We start from the raw sequence: 27,981 nt of genomic DNA, 5'->3' as shown, positions 1-27,981 counted from the left end.
CTTGAACTCGTGTGTCAGTTGTCCTGCAGTCCACTGATGGTCCTCACCCAGCTCCCCCAGGGGGTGGTTCTTGTCTGTGCTCAGTGCTCATATAGTGACTGAGCCCTGTGTCCCAGGGTCTCCTTGCAGGACAGCTATGCCAGTTTCAAATGTCCCAATTATGGTACCTTGATATGCAACCTAAGGCTTTGCTGACATATTGGCCACATGTACTGGAATTTCGCCCTGGTGGCTCTTACCCATTGCAGTTCCCACCAGGAGCCCCAATTCCTTGTTAAGCTTAGGTTCAAACAAGCCTTCCTCATCCCTGCGGCACCATCTCTTTAATCTGTCTGTGATTATCATTTCACTTCTAGGAGGTACTGTCCGACTGTCCTCCACTACCACTTCACACACTTCGGTTTGACTATCTGTGGTGTACAGAGGAAAACATCACACCAGCAAGGAAGAGTCAGTAACGTTTATGGTGACTTGGAACTGTTTTAGGAAGTCAGTTCCCAACAAAGTGTCTTGCCTGGCATCTTTCAGTACAAGGAATGTGCATTTTAGCTGCAGGCCTTGGAAGTAGATGATTGTATTCCACTCCCCCAGGATTGGGAATGCTTCCCCATTAGCTGCCTTGACTACTAGGCTACAGGGTTGTAGATCCCTTTCTGTCCCAGTTGTTGCTTGTGCCCTTCCTCAGTAATGTACAAGGGATACCTGGGCACCTGAATCTAGGAGAAATTGGCAAGGAACCTCTCCTAGCTTTCCTTCCAGGTAATACCCCAAACCTGTGGAACAACAATTACTAGATCCTCCTGTTGGCTTTGGGGTGTATCAGTAGAGGATGGGCCCTTCTCCACTGACTGCCTCAGTTTCCCTACCTGGGATGACACTTTCTCTCTGGACAGTCCCTCTGGAAATGGTCATGGCCACCACACTGCCAGCACCGGCCAGCAGTCACTTGTTGCAACCCCAGCTGCCATGGTCCAGGTGGGCCCCCATTTTCAGAGCCTGGTGGAGTTAGTCCATTCCACCCTGAAGTTTCTGCATGGTCTCCATTATTGCTTGCAGGATTGACAGTTCTGGGGTTGGGGTGTGCACTGCCAGCTCATCTTCTTTAGTATGTATATGTACTCAGGCCTCGTGGTCTCTAGGACTTTGGCCCCACATCCTCTCTGCCAGCTCCAAGTTAGTGCCTAGGTGTATGGCCGCTTCCAGGCTCTGGGGTCTTCCCAGCCAAAGTTGAGCTTTTACCACCCCATTGCAGGCATGTTGTACAAAATGGTCCAGGGCAAGCATGTCATGTGCAACTGAGCTAAGCTGTGGGAAGGCCTTTAAGGCTAATCGTTTGAGTGTGAGTGTCAGGCCAAACCCTGGACTGACTCATTGGGTGACCGTACTCATGTACGGAAAGTCATACTAGCCTACCCAGGATCTGCAGCTGGTTTGAAAACTTCCCTGAGAGCTTCTATTAAGCATTTGTAGTCCTGCTTGGTTTCAGGGCTGAGGCCATAGTAGACTGCCCCAGCCTTCCCTGTGAATAGCAGACCTAAGAAGTCTAGCTTGCTAGCCTCATCCCATCCATTTACCTTAGCTCCCAATTCAAATTGTGCATGCCAGATAGATATCCCATTATTGTTGTTCCCCACTAAATGGAGCCTTTGACCAGGAGATGGAGCTTGTGTATCTCCCCTCCTCACACAGGGTGCTCTTCCCACTGCACCATCCATCTCCCCCTGCTCAAAGCCCACACAGTGACAAAACTATGCACTCACTACAACAGCACCAGGATGGAGCAAGATGACGCAGTCACCAACCTCAACTGCAATCAGGAAGTTTCAGGGATGGTGGGAGGAGCTGCAGTAGCTGAGATCACCAGGACTGTCTCCCTCCAGGCTGTTCCTTTCCCCCCACCCCCCACCCTTTATTGTGCAAGTCACTGGCACTGGGAGAAACTTATTCACACTGCTGGCATGAAGTGGGGGGCATGGAGGGATTAAAGAGGTCCCTTCTCCTGGAAATTCTCACCGGGCTGGGACACGACGAGCTCCAGCGACTTAAGGATGGGCTGGGTGAAGTTCAGCTGAAGGAGGGGCAGGAACGTGTCCCCTCAGAGAGGCTACAAGATGCTTCTCCAGCCCGGCTTGTGGACCTGCTCATCAGCTTCTATGGGGAGCATGAGGGTGCAGAGGTGACTGCAGATGCCCTGAGAGCCATGGGCCAGGGAGCCCTAGCAGAGAGACTCATGGAGACCCCACAAGCTGGTAAGGAAGGAGCCACTAGGACATAAAATCCTAGTAGGGTCCCAAACAGTCCCCCTTCCCTGATCCCCCTAGAAATATCGGGGGTGGCAGGAGAGTGCTAGGAAGTGTCTGTCTGAGGGTAACACCCCTTATCCCCTCTTACCAAAGTTAATACAAGATTGTTATTAATGAATTACACATACTACAGAGAGAGAATTCATTAGCTATGCATATTTACTAATTAATATGTAAAATAATATCCTGCATCAAGTACAGAGCCCTAAATGAAGACCAGATTAGGGCGGGATTATGGGGCAAAATACTTTTTGGGTCACCTGGCTGTGCAAGGCTGCCAACTAACAGCCCCCCATGTCCACTAAACTAGGTACAATGGCCCATATAAGGACCTGTCTTTTGGACTGGGATTATGGTTGGAAATCCTGTTTGGGTCACCCCACACCATACCTCTGTATCACCGGGGAACTCTCCCTGACATGTCTGACCAGAGTTTTGCAAGCCCAGTTTGTGTGTGCCAGGCTGCCAACTGACAGTCCCTCCCCCCATACCCACTGTATTAAGTATATGGACTCAAATAAGGAACTGCTTTCACCTGGGTTTATGGTTGGAAATTCTTTTTAGGCCGCCCCTCACCATGCCTCTGTACCACCAGGGTGGTCTTCTGGACATCTCTGACTAGAGTCTTGCCTGACCCAAAGCATGGCTTGGCCGTGCTATGCTATCAACTAACAGCCCTCCCATGCCCACTGTACTAAGTATATGGGTTTGAATGAGGAACTTGTTTGGGGCTGGGATTATGTCTGGAAATCTTTCTTAGGCCACTGCAAACCATACTGCTGTGGCACCAGGGGAATCTCCTGGACACCTCTGACCAGAGTCTTGCCTGGCCTAAAGTGCAGTTTCTTTGTGCCAGGGTGCCAATTGACAGCCCCCAGCCATGCCCACTGTACTAAGTACATTGGTTTGAATAAAGATCTGGTTTTTGGGCTGGGATTATGGTTGGAAATCCTGTTTGGGGCACCCCTCACCATGCTTCTGGGGCACTAGGGCGCCTTCCTGGACATCTCTGACCAGAGTCTTGCCCGGCTCAAAGTGTGGTTTGTGTGTGTCAGGTTGCCAGTTGACGGCCCTCCAGTCACTGTATTAGGTATAATGGCTTCAATAAGTAACTGGTTTTGAACTACAATTATGGCTGGAAATCCTTCTTCGGCCACCACCCAACATACCTGTTGGATTGAAGGACTCTCCCAGATATCTCTGACCAGAGACTTGCCCAGCCCAAAGTGTGGTTTGGCCGTGCCAGGATGCAAACTAACAGACCCCCATGACCACTGTACTATGTATAATGGCTCAAATAAGGAACCAGTTTTGGGCTGGGATTATGGCTGGAAATCCTTTTTAGACCACCCCACCCCACCCCATGATTCTGTGGCACTGGGGGACTCTCTTCAACACCCCTGAGCAGAGTCTTACCTGGTCCAAAGTGCAGTATGGCCATGCCAGTCTGCCATGTGACACCCCCCACCCCCCCACCCGTCGCCACTGTACTAAGTGTAATGGCTTGAATAAGGAACTGACTTTTTGGATGGGATTATGGCTAAAAATCCTTCTTGGACCACCCCACACCAAGCATCTGTGGCAACGGGGAACTCTCTTGGAGATCTGTGACTTGAGCACTGTCTGGTCCAAAGCACATTTTGGCCATGCCAGGCTCCATCTTACTCCCCATCCCTGCATGTTGTTTACATGCTACCAATTAGGAGCTGCCCTTCTGCTGGGATCATGGGGGAAAACCCTCTTGGAATCATCCTAAAACATGTCCCCACTACCAACAGAGCCTCCTGAAGAAATCTGGGCATGTCCCAGCTCAACCCAATGCTTGGTTTTTGAGTATGAGCCTGACAGTTGCCACCCAACCTTTAAGACCTCTATGTTGTTGTTCCACCAGGTACTGGATGGCAGGAAGAACAGCTTCATACAGATATAGGGTGCCTATACACATGACAGACCTCTGCTGTGACACATGGTATTTAGCACATGTCAGAGCAGACTCGATTAATTGAGTCTGCTGCCAGTCTGCTGAAACATGCTAATTAGCATATTCCAGCAGCTTCTGCATCATGTGTATTCACTGTTCTTGCATTTCAAAATGGCAGCAGGTGTGCTTTAACTAAAGCTTGTCAAACAAGCTTTAGTTAAAGCACCCCCACAGCCATTTTGAAGCGTGGGGTGCTGAATACATGTGACATTGTGGATGCTTTAATAAGAGTGTCTGTCAGAGACTTCCTAATTAAATCACACCCTCCTCCCACCCCACCACCCCCTGTAGCATGGGTATAGATATCCCTAGGGATTTTTCAACAGCTTTTCACATTTACCTCCAGCTGCCATCCAGGAACTTGGTAAAGTAACATAAAACTGGGTGTTGTAATTTAAAGAAACCTGCTCACTCACTAGCAAATGTTAAATTAAAAGAATTTTATTACAAGCAGAAAAGGGAACTGCAGTACTTAACCTGGAAAGATGTGTGCAGTGGAGTCCCTCAGGACTCAGTTCTGAGGTCGATGCCATTCAACATCTTCATCAGTGATCTGGATGAGGGGGTGGGAAGTACCCTGTCCAAATTTGCAGATGACACAAAAAGATGGGATGAAGCTAACACCCTGGAGAGGAGGAACCAGATCCAGGCTGACCTAGACAGGCTGGGGAAGTGGGCAGAGAGCAACAGGATGCAATTCAATAAGGACAAGTGCAAAGTGCTGCATCTAGGGAGGAAGAACTGGCATCATACCTACAGGCTGAGGGGCCACCTTCTCAGCTCCACTGAAGCAGAAAGAGATCTTGGAGTCACTGTTGACTCCAGGATGAACACGAGTTGTCAATGTGATGTAGTAGTCGGCAGAGCCAATAGCACCTTGTTGTGCATCCGTAGGTGCTTCACAAACAGGTCCAGGGAGGTGATTCTCCTTCTCTACACAGCACTGGTCAGGCCACAGCTGGAGTACTGTGTCCAGTTTTGGATGCCGCAGTTCAAGTGGTGTTGGGTAAAACTTGTCCCCAGGTTCATTAGGTGGAGGCTCAGACGAACAACAACATAAGTTTAAAGACTTGATTTATTAAAGAATGCATTCTGAACAGACAACTGCCTCGAGAGGAAACTGTCTATTGTTCTACTTCGCACACAGCTTGATTATATAGCAAGTATGATATAGGAAGTATGACATCATATGCATAGTAACAGATACATCAATCTATTTAATAGCCACACACTTTCTATACTAGTATCCTGTTTTTACTAAACTAGAATTGTTCCAGTTTCTGCTTAGCCGAGCAGTTTGGGGTCATGCCCTTTGACTTCCTCACAGCTTAAGCTGTGCACGTGACCTGCTCACTTACACATAATGGCGATTGACTCTGTTCTGTTCCCCTTCAGTGGGATGCAGACAACCTGGAGAGGGTCCAAATCAGAGCCGCTCATCTGATTGGAGGCCTGAGGGGGAGGCCCTATGAGGAAAGGCTAACCTCTTCAGCCTCTCCAAGAGAAGGCTGAGAGGGGACCTTGTGGCAGTGTACAAAAAATATAAGGGGAGAGCAGTATGAAGTAGGCAATAATCTGTTCATCAGGGCACCCCCTGGAACAACAAGGAACAATGGCCATAAGCTACTGGAGAGTAGGTTTAGACTGGAAATTACAAAAAGGTTCTTTACGGTCAGGGTTGCCAGGATCTAGAATGGCTTCCAAGGGAGGTGGTGCTTGCCCCATCCTTGGGGTCTTCAAGAGGAGACTGGACAGGCACCTGGCTGGGATCACATGATCCCAGGTTTGATGACCCTTTTCTTGCCTGCCAGGGGCAGGGGGTTGGACTAGATGGCCCACTGAGGTCCCTTCCAACCCTAGAATCTATTAATCTAAGCAAAACCTTAACTATTAACCATTAACTGTAGCTCAAAACTGATCACAGTCACAGTCAGTGGCAAACCAACCTGGGGAGCTCCCTTCTACTCCAGTCACTTGAGAAGGGAGTCTCACCCAGGGCTGCCATCCAGGGACTCTACCACCTGCACGAGTTTAGTAGTACATTCTGGGTAGGAAGGACCAACCCAGAAGCTCTGTTACTCTCCACTGCCAGGGGCTCATAGATTTACAGAATCGTAGAGAAGTGGGGCTGGAAGGGACCCCCAGAGGTCACCTAATCCAAGGCCCTGCCTGAGGCAGGAACAACCCTATCCAAACCATCCCATTTAACTATACATCATAGACCTAACACCCAAACCTGCCACAAGTAAAGCAAGGGAGCTATGGCAGCCACTGTCCTGCTTTTATGAAATATTATCAATATATGTGCCAGAGAGTCCCTGGTAGAGGCCACACCCCTGCTATCGAGGAAGGCAATACCCCCCCCCCCCCAGTCCATATGCCAATCTGATCATGGGATAAAAGTCCTTCCTGACTCTGAATATGGTGATTGGTCTGACCCTGAGTGAAGGACAAGACCCTCTAGTCAGGACTCTCTGGCTTTGCTCTCTGGTTTTCCAAATTCCTAGTTCAAGTCCTGAGCCTTAGCTATAGCTGCACTCAGTGCATCTGAAGAAGGCTTAAAAACACCCTGACACATGTAAGCATAGCTATGCCTAAGTCATCCCTGACCAGTAGCTGTCCAACCTCTTACTGACCCCCCACCCAGTGATGGAGAGTCCACAACTTCCCTGGGCATCTATTCCAATACTTCATTATTCTCACAGGGAAGAAGGTTTCCTAGATAGCCAATGTAAATTTACTTTGCTGCAGCTTCTTGCCATTGGTTCATGTCCTCCTCATTGCAAGGGTTGCTGCTCTTCTCCTGGACTTCTACCACCTATGACAGCCAAAGTAGCAAAAGCTGGCTACTGAAAGCCATGCCACAGTTACTATGACTTGATGCTGGAGAGCGTTGCTAGAGTTCGATGATAGGAAGTTCTGCTGTGGATGCCACTTTCAGGGGTCTCTGTTGCTTTGCTGGGGGTCTCTGCTGGTCCTCCATGCTGCTGGGGCATCTCCTCCACTCCTCCATACCACTGGGGGGGGGGGTCTCTGCTGCTCCTGCACGGTGCTAGAGGGTCTCTGTTACTCTGCTGGGGGGTGTCTGTTGCTCTGCTGGGGGTGTCCATTGCTCCATGATGTTGGGGGTCTCTGCCACTCCTCCATGCTGCTGGTGGGGGAGGGGGGTCTCCACTGCTCTTCCATAGTGCCAGAGGGTCTCAGTTGCTCTGCAGGGGGGTCTCTGTAGTTCTGTGGGGGATCTCTGCAACTCCTCCACACTTCTGGGGGGTCTTCACCACTCTTCTGAGGGATCTCTGCTGCTCCTGCACACCACTGGGGATGTCTGTTGCTCCACTGGGGGACGGTCTCTGCTACTCTGCCACACCACTGTGGGTATCCATCACTCCTCTGTCCTCCCAGGGGTTTCTACTGGTCCTCTTTAGGTTGCCATGGAACCCCACATCTTTCAGGTTCTGCCCTGTATCAGTGGTAGGCTCTGGGATTTTTTTCCAGCTCTTTTTACTATAGCACAGTGTTGTGTTGACCCACTAGGCAGCACTTTATTCAGAAGCACTTTTAATATGAAGAGTTCATTGAAAACATCCAGGGAGAGACTCCTGTCTGGAATCTTTTCCTTTTGCCACACTGCTCCTGGGGACTTAACCATAAGGGTAAGATAAGGGTGTGCTATAAAGCTGGACACTTGGCTGTTATTTTTAGGACTGTAATTGGGTGTCAGGGACCACAGAAAGGTGCCCGAGCCAAGCTGGATGTCTATGGGGTAAAAGGGACTAACCACAAGAGAGGTTCGGGCTCAGGGTGAGGGGGGGCGAAGGAGGAGTCTAAAGGAATGGAGGGGTCTCTCCTTTCACTGCCCATCCTCTTCCCATGGGGGCCCTGGGGAATTTCCAGGGAGATGAGCTATGGGAGTCTCCAGCCGTCCAAGGCTGTGGTTCTAAGGCTTCTTGATTCAAGGCATCCTTCCATATTCTCAAAGGCTGTGCAGAAACATGCTGCCATTTAGCTGTCACTCATGTTTTCATTATGGAAAATCCTAGAGTAATATCTCTGTTGCAAAGAACTCACAAAGGACCCGATGGGTCAGAAGCTCTGAGGTTCTCCTTTGAATAATATTTCCATGCCTAAAATTACTAAGAGTAACCCGGCAACACCCTTTAAAAGATCTCAAGGTGTGGGAGAGTATTGTGGTTTCTTCATCATTGAAATTCAAAATCAGAAAGCTTTGAATATGACTTTATCCTTTTTCTCCTTCACACCCTCTTCTTTGTTTTTCATACAGATAATGATTTAATTGACACGGAGGAATGTACTCTTCAGATATCCAATAAAAAGTCAGGTGAGCTACTAGTGGCTGGGTGGGTGACCCCTCCTTTAAATGCAGCAAAAGACATGGGCTGCAGCTTTTAAAACCCTGGGTTGTCACTCTGACAAGGCAGCCTGTTGAGGGCTGCAGCATTGCAGGGGAGGACCTGGAGGCTGCAGCATATCTGAAGCTGAATATGGGACAACAGGGTGCAGATACAACATCCTGGGCTGCATCACTTGCAAATCTACAGCCATGATTCTCCCACTCTATTCAGAACTGAGGAGCCCTCCCCTGAAGTCCTGTGTCCAGTCTTGTGCCCCACCTGCTAAAAGGATGTGTACAGATTGGAAAGAATCCAGCACAGAGAAGAGAAAATGATCTAGGGATTCAGAGACAAAACTGGTGATGAGGACAGGCAGAGAGAGTTGTGGTGATTAAGTCATTAGAAGAAAAGACTGAAGGAGATATGATCACAGTCTTCCAACCCCTGAGGGCCAATGACAGACAGGAAGGAGATGGGCTTTTCTCTGTGGCTTCAGTGGACAGGACTAGCAGCAATAGCCTCCAGCTGCATTAGGTTAAAATGAGGTTGGGGACAAGGAGGAACTCCCTGACTCTGAGGGCGATCGAACATTGGAACAGGCTGCCTAGAGAACCTGTGGAGTCTTCATCCCTGGAAATGCTCAAATGCAGAGTGGACAGACACTTGGTTGGGATGATTTAGTATGGCCTGATCCTGCCTTGGCAGGGAGCTGCATTGGTGATGTTGTAAGGTCCCTTCCAGCTCCACTTGTCCATAATTTAGGATAACAACACATTATAAATGTAAACACATCCCTGGGTTTTCAGGGATCACAGCAGGATATGAGGAAACATCTGAGCTCCTTCCTCTTCTTATATCCCTACTGGGTTGAATAGGCCTGGCTGTGGGCTGGGGAGGTGACTGGAAGAGTCTAAAGGAATGGGGCCTCTCCCTTCCTCCACCATGCATTTCCCATTCCCTTTGGGGGCCCTGGGAATTTCCAGGGAGCCGTGCTCTTGGAGTCACCAGCCTCTGTGCCTCTAAGGCTGTGGTGCTCGACCTTGTTAGACTCAAGGCACCCCTCCATAGTGTCAGCATTCCCTTTCGAGAATGACAGCTTCTGGTTCTCACTTGTTTTTCGACAATGGAAAATTCCTAGAGTGATCTCTGTGTTTCAAAGAACTCAGAAAGCCACGAGGAGCTGGAATCTCTGTGTTTATTTTCTCAATGAGAATTGCAGGCTTAGGTTTGCTAAAAGGCAACCTGAAGCACTTCTGAAAGGCTCAAGGCACCCCAGGTTCTGTGCATCCTTCTGGAACAGGACCAGGCCCCAAGTGCAGCCATGATGCTCCTGTGCAGCTCTGGCTCAGGGTCCACTCTCTCTTTTGCCCTGTCACCTGCCACACCTTGCTGTTATTGGTACTGGGATGGAAGGATGCTGTCCAGGTCTGAGAGAAAGTCCTGATCCAATCGTTATCTTTGGGTCCTTTCAAAACCCCACTGGTCTCCATCCCAACTCCAAGTGCTCAATGGGACTGCCTGGCCCATCCATGCCCCAGGGCACTAGTCACCATAAGGCTTAATGTCGTGGCTCTGACCAACCCTAACAGCCATGCTCATGCCTCACAGGAGAACTTGTCATCCCCTGGGTGAGGCTGTCTGCCCACAAAAAACACCAGGCCACTTCAGGCCTTCAGCCCCTTGTTGGGGCTTTGGCCTTCCCAGCTTCTGCCCCTATGGTCTCGCTAGTGCCTTATAGCCTCAGCCCAGTGCACCAGACCTGCGCTAATAGGGCACTAGTCCTTATCTCGTCAGCTCCACTTTGGCCCTTGATGCGCTTGTCTGGTGCTCTGGCCTCACCCCTCTCTGGCTTCAATCAGCCCCTTCTTAGGATCTGGTGCTGTTCCTCAAGGCTGTGGGCCCCTGGTTATAGTTCAGCCCTCTAGGGCTTTGGTTTCACCCCCCTGAGGATATGGACCCCTGGCCCCAGTTGTGCTCTGCTCATACACTGGACCACCAGGCCCTGACTCTGCCCTGCTTGGGCACTGGGCCTTAGCTCCCCTGGCTTCCAGCCATACCATCACTCTCTTTGCCTTACTATGGGCTCGCTCTCTGCACTGCTCTAGGCACTGCTCAGTCCTCCTCTCCCTGATATCCCCAACCCAATCCACCAATAAACTAGAACAAAGGAATATGCCCTATGGATGAAAAACAAACTCTGATGGGATCCAAAACCCAATTATCAGATCTTCTGATGACTCACAATAGTTCCCTTACCCTGAGTCCTATACTGCTGCCCGGCAGTGGCATTTTCCCTGCATGCCCAGAGAAGCTTATGTAGCTCTCAATATGGCTTTGTCATTTTTTCTCTTTCGCACCCTAATTTTGGTTTCTTACCCAGGCTATAAATCTCTCCTTTTACCTATGGTGGAACAACGGAAACTTATTCAGATCGCTGACTGCAGTGTGACACTTCCAGGTGAGCTACCAACGGCCAGGTGGGTGACCCCTCCTTTAAGTGCAGCAAAAGACATGGGCTGCAGTTTCTAAAACCCTGGGTTTTCCCCCTAAGAAGTCAGTCTATTGAGCGTTGCAGCCTACTGAGCACTGCAATTAATGACCTGGATACTGCAACATATCTGAAGCTGAATATGGGGCAACAGGGTGCTCTTGTTGGAACAAGCAACCAACAACATCCTGGGCTGCATCACTTGCAAATCCAGAGCCATAATTCTCCCACTCGATTCAGAACTGAGAAGCCCTCCCCTGGAGTCTTATGTCCAGTCTTGTGCCCCACCTGCCAAGAAGGATGTACACAGATTAGAAAGAATCCAGCACAGAGAAGAGAAAATGATCTGGGGCCTGGAAGACAAAATTGATGATGATAACAGGTAGAGAGGGTTGGGGCAATTCAGTCTGGAGAAGAGAAGACTGAAGGAGATATGATCACAGTCTTCCAACCCCTGAGGGCCAATGACAGAGAGGAAGGAGATGGGCTGTTCTCTGTGGCTGCAGTGGACAGGACTAGCAGCAATGGCCTCCAGCTGCATCAGGGTAAACTGAGGTTGGGGATGAGGAGGAACTTCCTGATTCTGACTGTAATCAAGCATTGGAGCAGGCTGCCTAGAGAAGCGATAGAGTCTCCATCCCTGGAAGTTCTCGAACGCAGGGTGAGCAGGCACTTGGTTATGATTATTTAGTAGGGACTGATCCTGCCATGAACGGGGAGCTACATTGATGATGTCGCAAGGTCCCTTCCAGCTCCACTTTTCCATGTTTTAGGATAACAACACATTACAAATGTAAACACATGCCTGGGTGCAAGGATCATGGCAGGATGTGAGGAACCTTCTCCTGAGCACCTTCCTCTTTATATCCCTACTGGGTTGAATAGGCCTGGCTGTGGGCTGGTGGAGCTGGGTCTGAGGGGAGGTGACTGGAAGAGTCTAAAGGAATGGGGCCTCTCCCTTCCTCCACCATTCATTTCCCATTCCCATTCCCCTGGGGACCTGGGGAATTTCCAGGGAGCTGTTCTCTGGATGACACCAACCTCTGTCACTCTATGGCCACTGTGCTCTGCCTCGCTAGACTCAAGGCATCCCTCCATAGTCTCAGTGCTCCCCTCAGAGAATGACGGCTTCTGGTTCTCACTTGTTTTTCGACAATGGAAAATTCCTAGAGTGATCTCTGTGTTTCAAAGAACTCAGAAAGCCACGAGGAGCTGGAATCTCTGTGTTTATTTTCTCAATGAGAATTGCAGGCTTAGGTTTGCTAAAAGGCAACCTGAAGCACTTCTGAAAGGCTCAAGGCACCCCAGGTTCTGCGCATCCTTCTGGAACAGGACCAGGCCCCAAGTGCAGCCATGATGCTCCTGTGCAGCTCTGGCTCAGGGTCCACTCTCTCTTTTGCCCTGTCACCTGCCACACCTTGCTGTTATTGGTACTGGGATGGAAGGATGCTGTCCAGGTCTGAGAGAAAGTCCTGATCCAATCGTTATCTTTGGGTCCTTTCAAAACCCCACTGGTCTCCATCCCAACTCCAAGTGCTCAATGGGACTGCCTGGCCCATCCATGCCCCAGGGCACTAGTCACCATAAGGCTTAATGTCGTGGCTCTGACCAACCCTAACAGCCATGCTCATGCCTCACAGGAGAACTTGTCATCCCCTGGGTGAGGCTGTCTGCCCACAAAAAACACCAGGCCACTTCAGGCCTTCAGCCCCTTGTTGTGGCTTTGGCCATCCCAGCTTCTGCCCCTATGGTCTCGCTAGTGCCTTATAGCCTCAGCCCAGTGCACCAGACCTGCGCTAATAGGGCACTAGTCCTTATCTCGTCAGCTCCACTTTGGCCCTTGATGCGCTTGTCTGGTGCTCTGGCCTCACCCCTCTCTGGCTTCAATCAGCCCCTTCTTAGGATCTGGTGCTGTTCCTCAAGGCTGTGGGCCCCTGGTTATAGTTCAGCCCTCTAGGGCTTTGGTTTCACCCCCCTGAGGATATGGACCCCTGGCCCCAGTTGTGCTCTGCTCATACACTGGACCACCAGGCCCTGACTCTGCCCTGCTTGGGCACTGGGCCTTAGCTCCCCTGGCTTCCAGCCATACCATCACTCTCTTTGCCTTACTATGGGCTCGCTCTCTGCACTGCTCTAGGCACTGCTCAGTCCTCCTCTCCCTGATATCCCCAACCCAATCCACCAATAAACTAGAACAAAGGAATATGCCCTATGGATGAAAAACAAACTCTGATGGGATCCAAAACCCAATTATCAGATCTTCTGATGACTCACAATAGTTCCCTTACCCTGAGTCCTATACTGCTGCCCGGCAGTGGCATTTTCCCTGCATGCCCAGAGAAGCTTATGTAGCTCTCAATATGGCTTTGTCATTTTTTCTCTTTCGCACCCTAATTTTGGTTTCTTACACAGACTATAACTGTTTCCTTTTACCTATGATGGAACAACGGAAACTTATTCAGATCGCTGACTGCAGTATGACACTTCCAGGTGAGCTACCAACGGCCAGGTGGGTGACCCCTCCTTTAAGTGCAGCAAAAGACATGGGCTGCAGTTTCTAAAACCCTGGGTTTTCCCCCTGAGAAGTCAGTCTATTGAGCGTTGCAGCCTACTGAGCACTGCAATTAATGACCTGGATACTGCAACATATCTGAAGCTGAATATGGGGCAACAGGGTGCTCTTGTTGGAACAAGCAACCAACAACATCCTGGGCTGCATCACTTGCAAATCCAGAGCCATAATTCTCCCACTCGATTCAGAACTGAGAAGCCCTCCCCTGGAGTCTTATGTCCAGTCTTGTGCCCCACCTGCCAAGAAGGATGTGCACAGATTAGAAAGAATCCAGCACAGAGAAGAGAAAATGATCTGGGGCCTGGAAGACAAAATTGATGATGATAACAGGTAGAGAGGGTTGGGGCAATTCAGTCTGGAGAAGAGAAGACTGAAGGAGATATGATCACAGTCTTCCAACCCCTGAGGGCCAATGACAGAGAGGAAGGAGATGGGCTGTTCTCTGTGGCTGCAGTGGACAGGACTAGCAGCAATGGCCTCCAGCTGCATCAGGGTAAACTGAGGTTGGGGATGAGGAGGAACTTCCTGATTCTGACTGTGATTGAGCACTGGAACAGGCTGCCTAGAGAAGTGATGGAGTCTCCATCCCTGGAAATTCTCAAGTGCAGGGTGGACAGGCACTTGGTTGGGATGATTTAGTAGAAGCTTACCCTACCTGGAGCAGGGAGCTGCATTGGTGATGTTGTAAGGTCCCTTCCAGCTCCACTGGTCCATAATTTAGGATAACAACACGTTACAAATGTAAACACATCACTGGGTTTCAGGGACCACAGCAGGATATGAGGAAACTTCTCCTGAGCACCTTCCTCTTCACCTGCGGGGCCCCTAGGGAATTTCTAGGGAGCTGTGCTGGCTCGCTGGAGGAGACACTAGCTTCTGTCTGTCTAAGGCTGTGGTGCTTTGCATTGTTTGACTTAAGGCACCCATCCATAGTCTCAGCACTCCCTTTGCAGAACGATGCGTTCTGGTTCTCCCCAATTTAATCTTCCAGCTAACTAAAGCAAAAGAATAAGCTCTCTGGCTGAAAAATAAACTGACTGGATCCAAACCCCAAATAGCTGCTCCTCTGACTCACAGTACTTCTCCTACCTTGATTCCTATACTGCTGCCAGCCAGTGCCAGTCTACCTGTTTGCCCAGAGGAGGTCACACGTCTTGTAATATGACTCTGTCTTTTTTTCTCTGTCACACCCTCTTCTTCATTTCTGATACAGACAATGATCTTCCAACTAGGATACGTGCGTCTGCTTGTGAGATGCCTATTATTCTCTCCACTGAAGATTCAGGTGAGCTACCAACAACCAGGACGGTGACTTCTCCTTTAAGTGCAGCAAAAGACATGGGCTGCAGCTTCTAAAACCCTGGTTCTCCCCTGGACTATGGGCTCCTGACACCACTTGTGCCCTGCGCAGGCACTGGGTCACGTGGCCCTTACTCTGCCCTACTTAGGCACTGGGTCTTAGCTCCCCTGGCTTCCAGGCAGTTGCATCATTCTTTTTGTCTTGCTCTGGGCTCAGGCTCTGCCCTGCTCTGTGCACCGCTGGGACCTCCTCCTCCCCAATATCCATAACCCAAGCCACCAGTTTATTATAAAAAATGAATAGTGCCGCTGGTTTAAATACAAATTCTCACTGGGTGCATCCACGTGTACACCCTACAGCACAGGTGTTAGTGTGCAGGCATTTAGTACTTACTTTAGCGAGTATTACATGCTGTGCAGTAACCACTGTTACTGTGCATTCTGGTGGCACACTGCTGTTTCCCACGCTACTGCATAGTAGCAATGCCTCCCAGTGGTACATCACCATAGAGATGAGCTATGTCACTGTAGCTTATCACTATGGTGACATAACATCTCACATAGATGCTCCCACTGGGTTGGAACCCCAAATATCCGCTCCTTTGTTGACTCGCAACACTTCCCCTACCCTGATTCCTATACTGCTACCAGCCAGTGGCAGTCTACCTGCATGCCCAAGGTAGCTTAAATGTCTCTGAGAATCTCTTCTGCATCTCCCTTGTCCTGGAGCTCCTTCCTAGGTGTCTCTAGTATCAAACTGCCTCCCTGGTCCAGGCCCTGATCTATATGCTTCCCCAGCCCTGCCCCTTTCTGGGCAGATGGCTTTCCCCAAAGAGCTGCCCAGAATTTCTTATCAGGGCACAATGGCTGGGCACAATGGCAACTCAGCAGCATCCTTGTGTGTCTTCAGCAGCACCCTTGTTGCCTACACTAGGCTCCATCCTGTTATCCTACTATCCTATTGTCCTATAGTCTTATTGTAGAGCTGCTCGCTCATGGCCTTTGTCTACTAGCTGCCCATTCTCTGACAGCCAGCTTCTTCTGTGTAGTGCTCACTGGACTGGCTGAAGCTGTTCCCCTTCTCCTTAATGAACAGCCCCTGCTCAGGCAGTAATGTTTCTTTGCTGCTTACCCTGTTGCAGCTTGCCTCTCTCTCTACTGCCAAGCTCCATCTGCAACAGTTTTTCTCCTTAAAGTAACAGGAGCCCTAGGAGAATCAAAGCTCTAAGGTATAGCTAGTATTCTGCATTTTTCTCTTTTTGACACCCTCTGTTTGCATCTCCCATGGATGAGGAAGTATTATGTTCTGAGTTTGGCTCCCATGAAGACTCAGGTGAGCTACAACCGGCCATACAGGTAACCTCTCCTTGATCTGCCGCAAGGGACATGTTCTGTTTGCAGGACAAGGCATCTCCCAAATCCCTGGCTTCTGCCCCTGAGAGTCACATAGCTCAGGCAGCCTTTGAGAAAGAGGACTGGGAGGTTGGAGTACTGTATTGTGTCATATACAACACACCTCAGAGTAAGATATGCACCTTGTGTTGGAAGGGAGCAGGAAGAGGAAGAAGACATTTCCTCCACAGCCTTTGCTGGTGGGTAGGAGAAAGTTCCCATGGTCAAGGAGCTTACAGACAGGATAGGGCAAGTTTATATTCACTTGCTGCTCGGGCAGATGGAGAAGCTGCTGCTGCAATTCCTCACTTATAATATGCCCCTTGATTGCCAGCAGTGGGATTAGGTGGGGAAAGGCATGTGAGGTACTCTGAGAAATATAGTCTTTTGTGAAGAGCATTCTCCTCCAAGGGTTAGGTGACTCTGTTATGGAGTTATGGACTCTCGGGTTGGTTACCCCCTCCTCTCACTGATGCAAGGGACACATGAGGCTTTATAGGTCCAGGCAGCTGCTCAAATCTTCAGGCCTCCCCTTCACAGCACAGGCTCCCTGGGTGGACAATGACTAGGAAGTTAGAGATGGAGGGGTGTCATCTGAAAATCTTGAGGTATTTTTAGTGAATCATGTTTGCACTCCTAAGAGCGCACCTTGCATCACACTTGCAAGTATCTGCTGTGGTTCCTACCTGGTTGAGAATCATGGCTCTAAGGTTTTACAAAGGGGTCTGCATTCCTCTTTCCTTCACATCCCCTCCTTTGTTTCTTCCTCAGGCCATTGTCTTCCACCTCCCATAGATGTGAGTGCCTCTGAGATGATGTCTACTACTGATTCCTACAAAGATTCAGGTGAGCTGCGAATGGCCAGGCTGGAAGTACTAAAGTTTCTCACATACAATATGCCCTGAAATATTATACACCCCTTGTTTTTGAAAGACCGAATTAAAAAATATATATATATATTTCCTTGTAATTAGTGATTGAGCAGTGATGGAACTGGGCCTGCTTATTGTTTTGCTCCTTGTGAGTCCCATGCAAGTTTGAGTCTCATGTTTCCCCATCACAGAAAGTGTTCCTACCAAGTGTCTTGCACAGTGAAATTTCAGAAGCTGGTTTTGGGAGACCAAGTGTGTTGTTCCCCATCTTCACACCATCTGGGGACAGCAGCAGGTGGGCCCTCCCTTTCTCACCAGCTCCCTTCACACAACAAGGCACCCATCCCTCCTGCAAGGAAATATGGTAACCTGAAGCTTCAGACATCCCACATTTCCCATATGCCTACAGCCACTCCTTTTCCCCAGCACAAAGTTCCCTTCGGCCTGGTTACATGGAGTCTTGTTCTCTCCTCTGCAGTGAGACAAGAGGATGGGGCTGGAGTAGGTTCTAATACAGGCCAGAGGAGAAAGCTCATGTGCCAATTATGTCAGACAGAGGAGGTAAGGACTGCATTTTTTTAACCCATCAGTCTCCATATGCCCCCTCTCTGACTGACCATCATTCATCTCTCTACACCCATTCTATCTGTCCATTCTTCCTGAAACCCCTCCTCTGTTTTTCCACCCACTTCTGCCCATGCAGAAACCCCGCACTCCCGTGGAGGTAAGTGAATGCTTGTTTCTGTTTCAGGATATTTTTGAAGAAGTAAAGCCAGAAATTGTTCCAGGTTCAAAGAGGTATCAGCATACATACAGGTAAGAGCTGGGGTTCCTGGTGCACTTGCCCTGCATGCTACTCCTGTTGTCTCCAACTGGCCTGGGGGCATGGGAGCTTCAGGACTACCTGTGCCCTGATATAGCTACAGGGCCCTGGAGAGCAGCTACATGGGGTGCCCAGTCCCTGCCTGGTTCCCCTCACCTCTCCACTGCAATTCCTCAGCTGTTCCCAGGGATCCAGCTGATGAAAGCTATTCTGAGGGCTGAGGATGGTGTCCTCAGTGGGTAATACTCACCCTTCCAGGCACTCCTACCCCCTGTCCCTCCCCTGTATGTCTGCAGAATTGCCCAGGATGGAAAAGTTGGACGAGAAGCAGAGACCAGGGGCCCTGTGGAGATGCTACCACAGTCCCTGGCTGGAGGTGGGCAGGAGACATCCTGAGGCTTTCCCCCATCTTCACACCATTTGGGGACAGCAGCAAGTGGGCCCTCCCTTTCTCACCTGCTCCCTTTACACAACAGGGCACCCAGCCCTCCAGGGCTACAGGAGATGAGTCCATCTGCATGTGCCTGTCACTGTGGAGAAAGAGAGGTGTGACCACTCCACCCCACCCACCTGGATCTTCCCCATCTGGGATCCCATACACTTCTCACCTGGGGATCCAAAGAGCAGGGGCAGAGTGCAGATGCTGATCCTAGGGGGAAGAAACGCATGTTCTATGCCAGACAACCTGGTAGATATGTATTCTTGAGCTCTAGGATGAACTGGAATGAGGTCTTGGGTTTCTCTTTCTTGTCAGGGTTCATTTCTCCAGGACAGGTTCATACCGATGTTCGGAAACAGCTCTGGGCTTCGAGGTGAGGGCATCGGTGGCTATTGAGTACAAATGGGAATCCTGGAAGCAGCATCTGAATCCACATCAGCTGCAGGGATGGGATGTTGCTGGCCCCTTGTTCAGCATCCAAGTGGAGCCAGCTGGGGCCATAGCAGCCATTCACCTCCCGCATGTCGTGTGCCTCAAAGGTAACGGGTGGGAGATAGGGGCCAGAATCAGAGCTGTGTCAGTCACAAGGGTCCCATGCTTGTATACATCCCACAACGACTGTTTTTTTTTGAAGCCAGGGTGTAAGGCAGAGGTCGGCAAGGTTTCAGAGCCATGGGGTGGAACCATTCAGCTGGGATATGAGGCAGGATAAGTGCTCTGACCTGGCTGCCTGGCTCTGTCCCTGGCACAGCTTTGATCCAGCCCTGGTATGGTCGTAGGCACAGCCTCCCACCACTGGCCACAAGCCCCCACAGTGCTCAAACCTAGGGGTAGGATCATGGATTGCTGCTGAATCCCACAAGCCTGATCCAGTGCCCAGATCCGGCCCACCAACCAACCCCTGACATACAGGCTTGCATGCATATATAAGATAAGAACTTTTATACATTACCATATTGTCTCACATACAAAACACGCCTTTTCCTCACATATTGGGGTGTGTACATTAAGGAAGCTGATTTTCAGCCGAGGGTAACGGTTGTCATGGTTCACTAATCAAGGTAACCTTTCTGTTGGTGATTTAGCTGGCTGCTAGCTGCTTCTGCATTTTCATCTCAAATTTCAGAGCCCTGATGACTCTTTCTCTCTTGTCAAAGGCATAGCTCCACCCCTGGAGACCCTGGAGCAGCAGCAGCTAGGGCTTTCAGCTTTAGTTAAGCAGGAAAGGGAGGGTGAGTGCACAGAAGATTTGGCTCTCTCCTTGGCCTTTGAAGTCATAAATCTGGACTTTTATTTTTCTTCATTCTGAATTTCAAAAACAAGGTGTGTGTTATATTCTGGGGCATGTCATATGTTGGAAGTTATGGTAGTCCATACTCCAGTGAGTCCTGCCCATGTCCTCATGAATTGCAGGCAGCAGCAGTCATCCCTGACACTGGCTAAAGGATTTTGACCATTATCTGAATCCGTTGACAGGTGGAGAGGTTGACATTTCCCTCATGTATGTTGCTCACATCGTTAATGGGGAGCTGACCCTGGAGAAGCCGACGAGAGTAAAGCCATTCTATGCTGTGCTGGAGAACCCCAGCTTCTCCTGCCTGGGCCTCATTTTCAGATATTTATTTAAGCATATTCCAGTCCACTCCAAGGTGCTGCTGTATCATGCTGCCATGAGTGCCCCCACAACCCTGCACGTCTATGTGATTCCCTGTGATGATTCACTAGAAAAGGTAAAGGAGAATTCAAAGCACCACATATATGGGGGAAGCCAGAGTCCAGATTTGCCTCTGACTATGGCACAGACGGGGAGGGAGATTTCAGAGTGAGAAAGGTAGCTGTGATGGAAAAACCTCACCCCCTAGCACAGGGCAGGGCAAGATGGTGATGGACACGTTCAGAGGGCCCTGCATGGCTGAGATATACACTTGGATTGAGAAAAGGGCTACCATATTGATCCACACACTACATGCACATTTCCTCCAAAGAATTAGCCTTCCAAAACTGGACTGTGCATCTTACACAGGGCACGGCTTCCTTAGGGTCATCTCTTTTATTGAACCAATTGCATCGTTGGAAAAGAGTCAGACCAACTTTCAAATGCAAGACATTCTTCAGCAGGTCTGTCTTCATCACAAAATGTTTCTGCCCAGAAAGCAGCAGCAGCAGCCTTCTACTTAGGCAGTGCTGAGAGACTCAATGTGCCATAAAGCAATGAATCATTATCATCTACTTCATTCCTGATAATTGCATATCACTTATCAGGCTTTAATGACCATCTCTCCTTTTTTTTAGGATTTTAGTTTCCACAAATCAAGCTTTTGTCTATGGAAATCTTGCTTTCTGTCCCCTGGCCTCTTTTCTCCTATTTCACAGCCCTGAAAACAGGGTTATAGCTCTCTTCTTAATCTCCTCAGGGGGTCCAGTCTTCAACAGCAGCCACAGTTTCAGATTTTGGCTGAGAAGCTAAGATCGGCTGACAGTTCACCCGTGAAAGGGTTAAAATGATAACTTTTGCCTGAGCAGGAAAGGGAGAGTGAGCATCCTGCAGATGAGGCTTTGTCTGTATGCATCCATAACTCTGGAGAGAATTTTTTTCCCCCCTTTTTCCTGCCTTCCCAGAAACAGGGCATGGGTCTTATTTGGTGGGGAGGTGCGGGGGCAGAGGGCATGGTAGAAAATATGGTACATAGCCTTGGGTTACCCAGTTATCAGGCTTGAGGGAAGAAGCAGTAAAAGGTCCCTTCTTGGTAGCAATCAGCCTCCTCCCAAATGCAAGCCACTGCAAAAGGGAAACCCCAAATCACACCCATCCTGCAGCCTTGGCCCCTGTAACAGGAATCCTCTGCCATGTGTGGCAGGCCAGTTGGGGATGCTCCTGCGCTGAGCCACCCACCTCACTGTGCCCGACCACCTTCCAGGCTCCAAATGCCTCTCTGGGGGTGCCTCATGTCAGGTGAGAGCTGTCCATGTAAACTGAGACACTGGCTACAGAGAGCCACGGGGTCACATGACTGGATGTGGGGCAGGTTTGGGGCACATAAGACAAGCCTCTGGGAACTGAGGTGGGACATCTACCCTAACAGCCACAGGGCAAGGATCTCCAAGCTGAACTGGCTGAAGTTTTGAGTGAGTCTGGCCCAGGTGAAGTACCTGGTCGGCTGGGGGGGAACAAGTCTGCCTAGGTAGCAGGGCTGGAGGAAAGAGAAAGACAAGGGAGGGTTTATATTTGAGTTAGAGTCACTAGGGTTGGTGTTGTGTGTTCAAGCTCAACCAGAGATTTGGGTAGTGGCCACAGGAGAGCTGTGGAAACCACAAGCCAGGGCATCAGAGATGCTTTGAAGATCGAGATCTCTTCTGGACAGGGGCATGAAGGACCCAGGCCTTGCTACACCCACCTTCCATCTCTTAACACTACTGAAATGCTTTGGTTACATTCTTGGCCTCTTCATTCCTCACTTGCTTGTTTAATGGATCTGCTGCCTCCTTCTCTTTAATACTCCCAGAGGAATTTGTGGAAGCCCTGAGTGCCGGGATTAACAGAGCCCTCCCTTCCTCCCCTGTGCCCCCCATTTTTGTCTCCCTCTCTCTTCTTCATTAACCTTTCCATTTTATGAGGCTCCTGCTCTCTCCTCTGTGCCCAGCAGAATGTATTATGTTAACCCTTAAACCTGTGAAAAGGAAAGCCAAATATACAGCAACTTGTCTGTGTAACAGAGGCCAGCTGCATCATAGCCCAGGTCATCCAGCCTCAGCTCTTCAAGCATTCACAAGCATGCTTAGTTACACCTTTGTTCATCCTGAAACACAAAAAAATCTCCTGAGACTGGTGTGTACACACATCACCCTGCTAATCAGGGTTTCATGAGCGGCTTAATGCACTGACACTTTTCTTCCGTGATTCAAAGATGCAATCCCAGGGGAAATTGTACAGAGGTAGCTGGCAATATGGCAGCATAGACTATTCCTGCCTCCTTATCTGGGAATCTTGCACTTTGCCCTTGGATATAATGGGTGGATAACTTGGATGTTAATGCATGAGGGATGTAGTAAAATCCTCTCCTCCTCTATCCTCACTGTTAAAATCTACCCACATTCACAATTCTTGCCTTTCTGGCTCTGTTGGTTTATCCCAGTAGACATATAAGATCTCTTCCCACCCTTAGCAGAAGTGGGAAACAGGGTTTTTTCCCTCTTCTGTTCTTGTGAAGTAACTTGGTATAAGGTTAAAACATGCACACACACACACACAGACACACGTTGCCAGGTTTTCCAAGTTTTCATTCTTTAGAAAAAAGATAGATAGATAGATAGATAGATAGATAGATAGATAGATAGATAGATAGATAGATAGATAGATAATACTTAATGTAATGTGAGCATGGTTATGTCTGCAAACATGATTCACAAAGGTAATCCAGAGATTTCAAAGAGGATTCCATAGTGTTAAAAGTATCCTGCCCTTCTGGGGTCTTTCTGAGTTCTTTATAACACGAGAATTGCTCTAGCATTTTTCTGTAGTATTTTTCTATAGTCAAAAAAGAGTGAAAAAGAGCTGACATTTTTTGGGTGTGCCCTGGAGTCTCTAGAGTGGGGCTTGGGGTCTGAAAAGATTGAGAAACACTGATCTAATTAAAGTGATAGAACTTGGAAACCTCTTCACAGGCTGTGGAAGAACATGAGGAGAAGCACAATGCAGTGCTCCTAAACAAGCCTCCTCAGATGGATGAAGCCCTGTACGTTGACAGAAATTACTCCGTGGCCAGTTCTCCAAACACAGAGATACTACCTAAGGTGAGCAGTGTGCCTTACTGCTATGAAGATTTTTAAGCCTTCGCTTGCCTTGGTCAGGGCTTTGGAGGGCAAGGAACAGAAGGTGGATTCCAGGGAGGGGGATGAGATCCTGGTGCCATTTGAATCACAAGATCATAGGAAAGTTGGGCTCGATGGGACCTCATGAGGTCACATCCAGTCCAGCCCCCTGCTTAAGGTAGGGTCATCCCTGATTCAACCACCCCAACCAAGCATCTGTCCAGTCTGCTCTTGAAAACTTCCATGGATGGAGACACCACAGGTGCTCTGGGCAGCCTGTTACACCATTGAACCACCCTCATGGTCAGAAAGTCCCTCCTCATAGGCAACCTCAATTTCTTCTGCTGAAACTTGAGACTGTTACTCCTAATCCTGTCTCCTGTGGCCACAGAGAAAAAACCATCTCCATCCTCTCTCTTGTCATCCTTCAGGGACTGTAACATGGTGATGAAATAAAAAAATTCCCCCCAGGAAGCTGCTGCTGTCCTAAAGTATGTCCTGGTATATCACACTTCCTGGACAGCCTATGTTTCCAGAAGGTCTTATTCTGTGTCCCACAGTCATCCTTGCCTATCTTTGTAACTACATACAGCCTTCCTAAAACTGGGTGTATGTTTTTCATGGAGGCATTTGGTAGACAAGAGATTACAGTCGTTGCTTTCAGGACCTCATTGAGCTTCCAGACCACCCAGGCTGCTTCTCTTCACTCATAGCCTGCTCTTGTCTTTGCCTCAGAAACTCAAGTTCTGTTATCCAAGCCAAGAGAAGTGGCAGCCCTTCATTGAAGTCTATACCAGGGACATGGAGATGGGCATCAAGCTCCATATCACAGAAGTTTCTTCTACTGAAATTCTCTGGGAGACCACAGTGAGAGTAGGTAGGCATTGTGGGATGCTCTTCTTTCACCAGTGAAGGCAGCTAAAGAACTTCTATTAGTTCCTAGCACCAAGGTGAGGCTGGGCTTTTAACATCATAGTGAACAATAAGGAGAGGAGTGAACCAGCTGTCTCTATGCTGTTCCCAGGCCCCAGGATGATACACATTGGCACCCTCCCACAGCTGGAAGCACCAGCCATAAAACTGGAAGTGCACTTCCAGTTTTGCCGCTGCCTCAGCAATTGGCCACCGGAGAACCGACCCCCGCTCCCACCGGGTTGGCCATCAGCCACTGGGGGACACCCCCCGTCAGCAATCTGGTGCCCCCCAGACTCAGGAAACACCAGTTGCCCATGATGATACTCATTTAACCAACATCCATCATCTAAACCAGGGGTGGCTAACCCATGGCACACATCACCAGTGCCATGGGCTGCTTCTACATGTGGCACAAGGCAGATCAGTGATGAAGTGAGCAGCAAAGTGGCAGATGGGCCAGGGAGCATGAAGCAGAGCAGCTGATAATGCTGAGAGAATAGGGCAGAGAGCAGAAAACAGCACAACAGATGGGGCAAGGAGTACAAGGCAAGAAACAGCAGAGCAGCAGAGCGCTATGGGACTAGGTGGGCTGGACTTGCTCACTCCTGAGACTCTGAGGACCCCCTTCCCCACACACACCCAGAACTCCCACGCACACTCCAACCCCCAACCATAACTTTACAGTCCCCATACACACTCCTACACCCCCCCACCTTCACCATATCCACACACACTGACACCCTCCCACAGCCCCCACATACACTCCCACACCCTCCACCCCACCATACCAACACACACACCTACACTCCCACATACCACCACCCTAACGACATAACCCACACCCACACCCCTCCAACCCCACCCTCCCCTACACACCCCATCCACCATGCCCACACCCCCCACACACCCACTCCCCAACCACACCCAGCCACATGTACCCCTTTACCCACCCCACACAATATACAAGTTGGATCATATTTTGAGCTATTATGCAATCACCTCTAGATATATGATGCAAACACACATAAATCACGACAAAAATAGTTGAAAAATGAATTTTAAATGTCATAGTAGATGTTTGATTTTTTTAGTATATGATTTTTTTTTTCCAGTTTTAGCATGGCACAGTCCCCTCCCAAAAGGAGCACTTCCAGGGCAAGGGGAAGGACCTCTGGTGGCAAATGTCAGCCAAAATAATTGTCCACCCCTACCTTAGACAGCCCCCGGGAGATGTGCCCCACTTGCCTGCCGTATGTTATGGTAGTGCATGTGGCCTGATCAGTAGGGGTGTGTGAAGCAGGCCCTATTCAAGTTGGATTCAGATTTGGCCTGAATCAGGGACAGTGATTTGATTCATTGATTTAGATCACTGTCCCTGATTCTATTCGGCCGAATCTGAATCTGAAGATTCGATGCTAATTCGGAGAACCAGCGATTCAGACATAGATGCAGCTTTAAAAGTCTTTTCTGCATACCTTGAGGTAGCAGGTGCAGCTCGTGATTGCTGTAATGCTGGGGCACATGGAGTGCCCAACGGGGGGGAGGGGGGGGCCCTCCATGTGCTTGGTGGCAAACCCGAAGTGGACGGGAAGTACTTCCCGTCCACTTCTGGGGCTGCCAGAGAGCACACTGGAAAGCCCCTGTGTGCCTCCCCAGTTTGGCAATTGGCCACAGGGGGACCCCAGGTGTGTCCCCCCCAGACCCAGGAGGCACCAGTCACTGAGCCGGGGGCAGGGCACTGGGGGGGGGACCCTGCACACTCCCCGATGGACCCTGAAGTGGACTAGAAGTGCTTCTGGTCCACTTCCAGATGTGCTGCTGAATGTGCTGGGGACCACCCACCATGCTCCTGTGAGACGCTCCATGCACCCCAGCATCGCAGCATTCACAAGCTCCTGCTAACCTAGAGGTATGTAGAAAAAACATTTAAAGCTGTCTCTATGTCCGAATCTCTGAATCTTTCCTAATCAAGTCAGAGGGTTCTGATTCGATTCGGAGAGTTTAAAGGGTCCTCTGATTTGGTTCACGTTCAGAGATTCAGCCACCGAATCAGGCTAATCTCCAGTGAATCAAATCAGGGACCGAAGCTTTGCACAGCCCTACTGATCAGGGCTGTCACACCTTCAGCAAGAGTTCCTTTAGTCTGTGGCAGAAAGGCAGAATGCACAGGAAATAGCACTCCTTATATGGTCCTCAAAAAAATCAAAATGCATCAAATGCCTCTGCCTGTGCTCTGACCCTCCCCCCGTCTCTTCTCTTTTCCAGAGGATGTCCAGCGAGCCCGCTCACCACCTGAGGAACAAGCAGGTCAGTAGGGGCTAATAGGGCATCACTGCCTCATAGCTGAGGGGTGCTACAAGCACGGGCAGCCTCTGGGGCTGAAACATGGGAGACCAGGGAGGGGATGGGGTACAGCAGCAGAAAGGGCAGGGAGCAGAAAGCAGAGCAGCAGATAAGGCAGGGAGCACAGGACAGGAAACACAGTACAGGTCACCAATAGCAGCTTGTCACCCTAAGGAGACCTAAAGAAGGCCTGCCCCCAGGGGAATGTACAAAGCAGAGGCATTTTTGTAACAAATCCACTGCATTTCCACATCTCCTGCCTGCCCCCTCCCACTCCCCCTACAGATCTACATTTCATTGACAAACAACGAAAGCAGCTGATCCAGCGCGTCACCGGCATGGATGCCCTCCTGGACAATCTCTACGGGCTCCTTTTAGATGAGGAGCAGTACCAGAGAATCAGGGCTGAGGCCACCAACCAGGAGAAGATGCGCAGGTTGTATGACCTGGTGCCCAGCTGGGACAGGGCATGCAAGGACCGCCTCTACAAGGCCTTGAAGGTCCAACACAAGCACCTTGTGGCAGAACTGGAGAGGCAATGAAGTCGCATGCATTTGTGGCTGCATTATGTGCTGGTACCTGGAGACTCTGGGAGGGTATCACCAGCATGCTGGGTGCTAGGGGTGGGCTTGGTGCTAGGGGTAAGGGGATTTTTTTTTGTGTTCTTTATATCTATTTTCTTTTTGAGATGCATGGGAGGTCTGTGATTTTGTGAACAGGCATACACAAGGGACTCACACAAGGTCTAGTTCAGGTAATGTGGAAGTGGGGAGTGGAGCTGTGCTGTAGGCACTGGGAGGATCTGTAATGGTGGGGAAGCATGACAGATTCAGGCCATGTTTCTGGTATCTGATGCCCTCACTGGTCAGACCTGCCTGCCCATTCTCCCCAACCTCCCTTTACCTCCTATCTCTCACCTTCCATAATTCAATCTTACAGTATTTACCTGGGGAGTCCACCTCCAGAGACTGGGATAGCCTTTGGTTGGGTGCCTTTCCTCTGTGTACAGCCCTGGGGGCTTCTGTCTCCAAGCTCCATAGGGTGGGTTTCCCCTTTAAGGCAGCCCCAGTTGTGCCTTAGGAACAATAATTGTGACCTCCAGACCCCCATCATCACACCTCTCAAATGTTACTCAGTTTTTGGGGAAGTCTTTGGTCCTGACTCTGCACTCATCCCCTCATGACTCAAATCTTTGTTGAGGCTTCCATTTCCCTGGCTTCAGCCCCCTTTTTCTTTGCCTGCCCCCACCCTAGCCCAAGGTCCAGTGTACTAGACCTCAGCTTCTGGGCCCCAGTCCTGGCCTCATTGTGTATGGTGAGATCATTTGCTTGCTTGCTTTCTATAATTGTCATATGCTGCTACTGTGCATCAATAAAGGTCTCCAAATTATCAA

At 49.7% G+C, this 27,981-nt stretch overlaps 1 protein-coding gene across 3 annotated transcripts; it reads left to right on the top strand.

Moving 5' to 3' along the window:
• The first annotated feature begins 1,857 nt into the window (after positions 1-1,857).
• LOC102565937 (NACHT, LRR and PYD domains-containing protein 1a allele 5) lies at positions 1,858-27,981 on the top strand. 3 transcript variants are annotated; one of them, XM_014600005.3, is made up of 14 exons: positions 1,858-2,249; positions 8,567-8,623; positions 11,017-11,094; positions 13,537-13,614; positions 14,910-14,981; positions 17,159-17,233; positions 17,738-17,820; positions 18,011-18,075; positions 18,837-19,060; positions 19,998-20,251; positions 23,184-23,312; positions 24,066-24,207; positions 26,511-26,552; positions 26,874-27,981. In XM_014600005.3, the coding sequence occupies exons 1-14, from the start codon at positions 1,973-1,975 to the stop codon at positions 27,128-27,130; spliced, it is 1,833 nt and encodes a 610-aa protein (XP_014455491.2). In that variant the 5' UTR covers positions 1,858-1,972; the 3' UTR covers positions 27,131-27,981. The 3 variants fall into 3 exon arrangements, with proteins under 3 accessions (XP_014455491.2, XP_019338289.2, XP_059574224.1); XM_019482744.2 differs by having other exon boundaries at positions 24,066-24,203; positions 26,874-27,009; XM_059718241.1 differs by lacking the exon at positions 24,066-24,207 and having other exon boundaries at positions 26,874-27,009.

Source organism: Alligator mississippiensis, chromosome 15, assembly GCF_030867095.1.
Source record: "Alligator mississippiensis isolate rAllMis1 chromosome 15, rAllMis1, whole genome shotgun sequence".
NCBI classification, from domain to species: domain Eukaryota; kingdom Metazoa; phylum Chordata; order Crocodylia; family Alligatoridae; genus Alligator; species Alligator mississippiensis.
The sequence above is the reverse complement of the archived record's forward strand: the minus strand, read 5'-3'. Positions and strand labels throughout refer to the sequence as shown.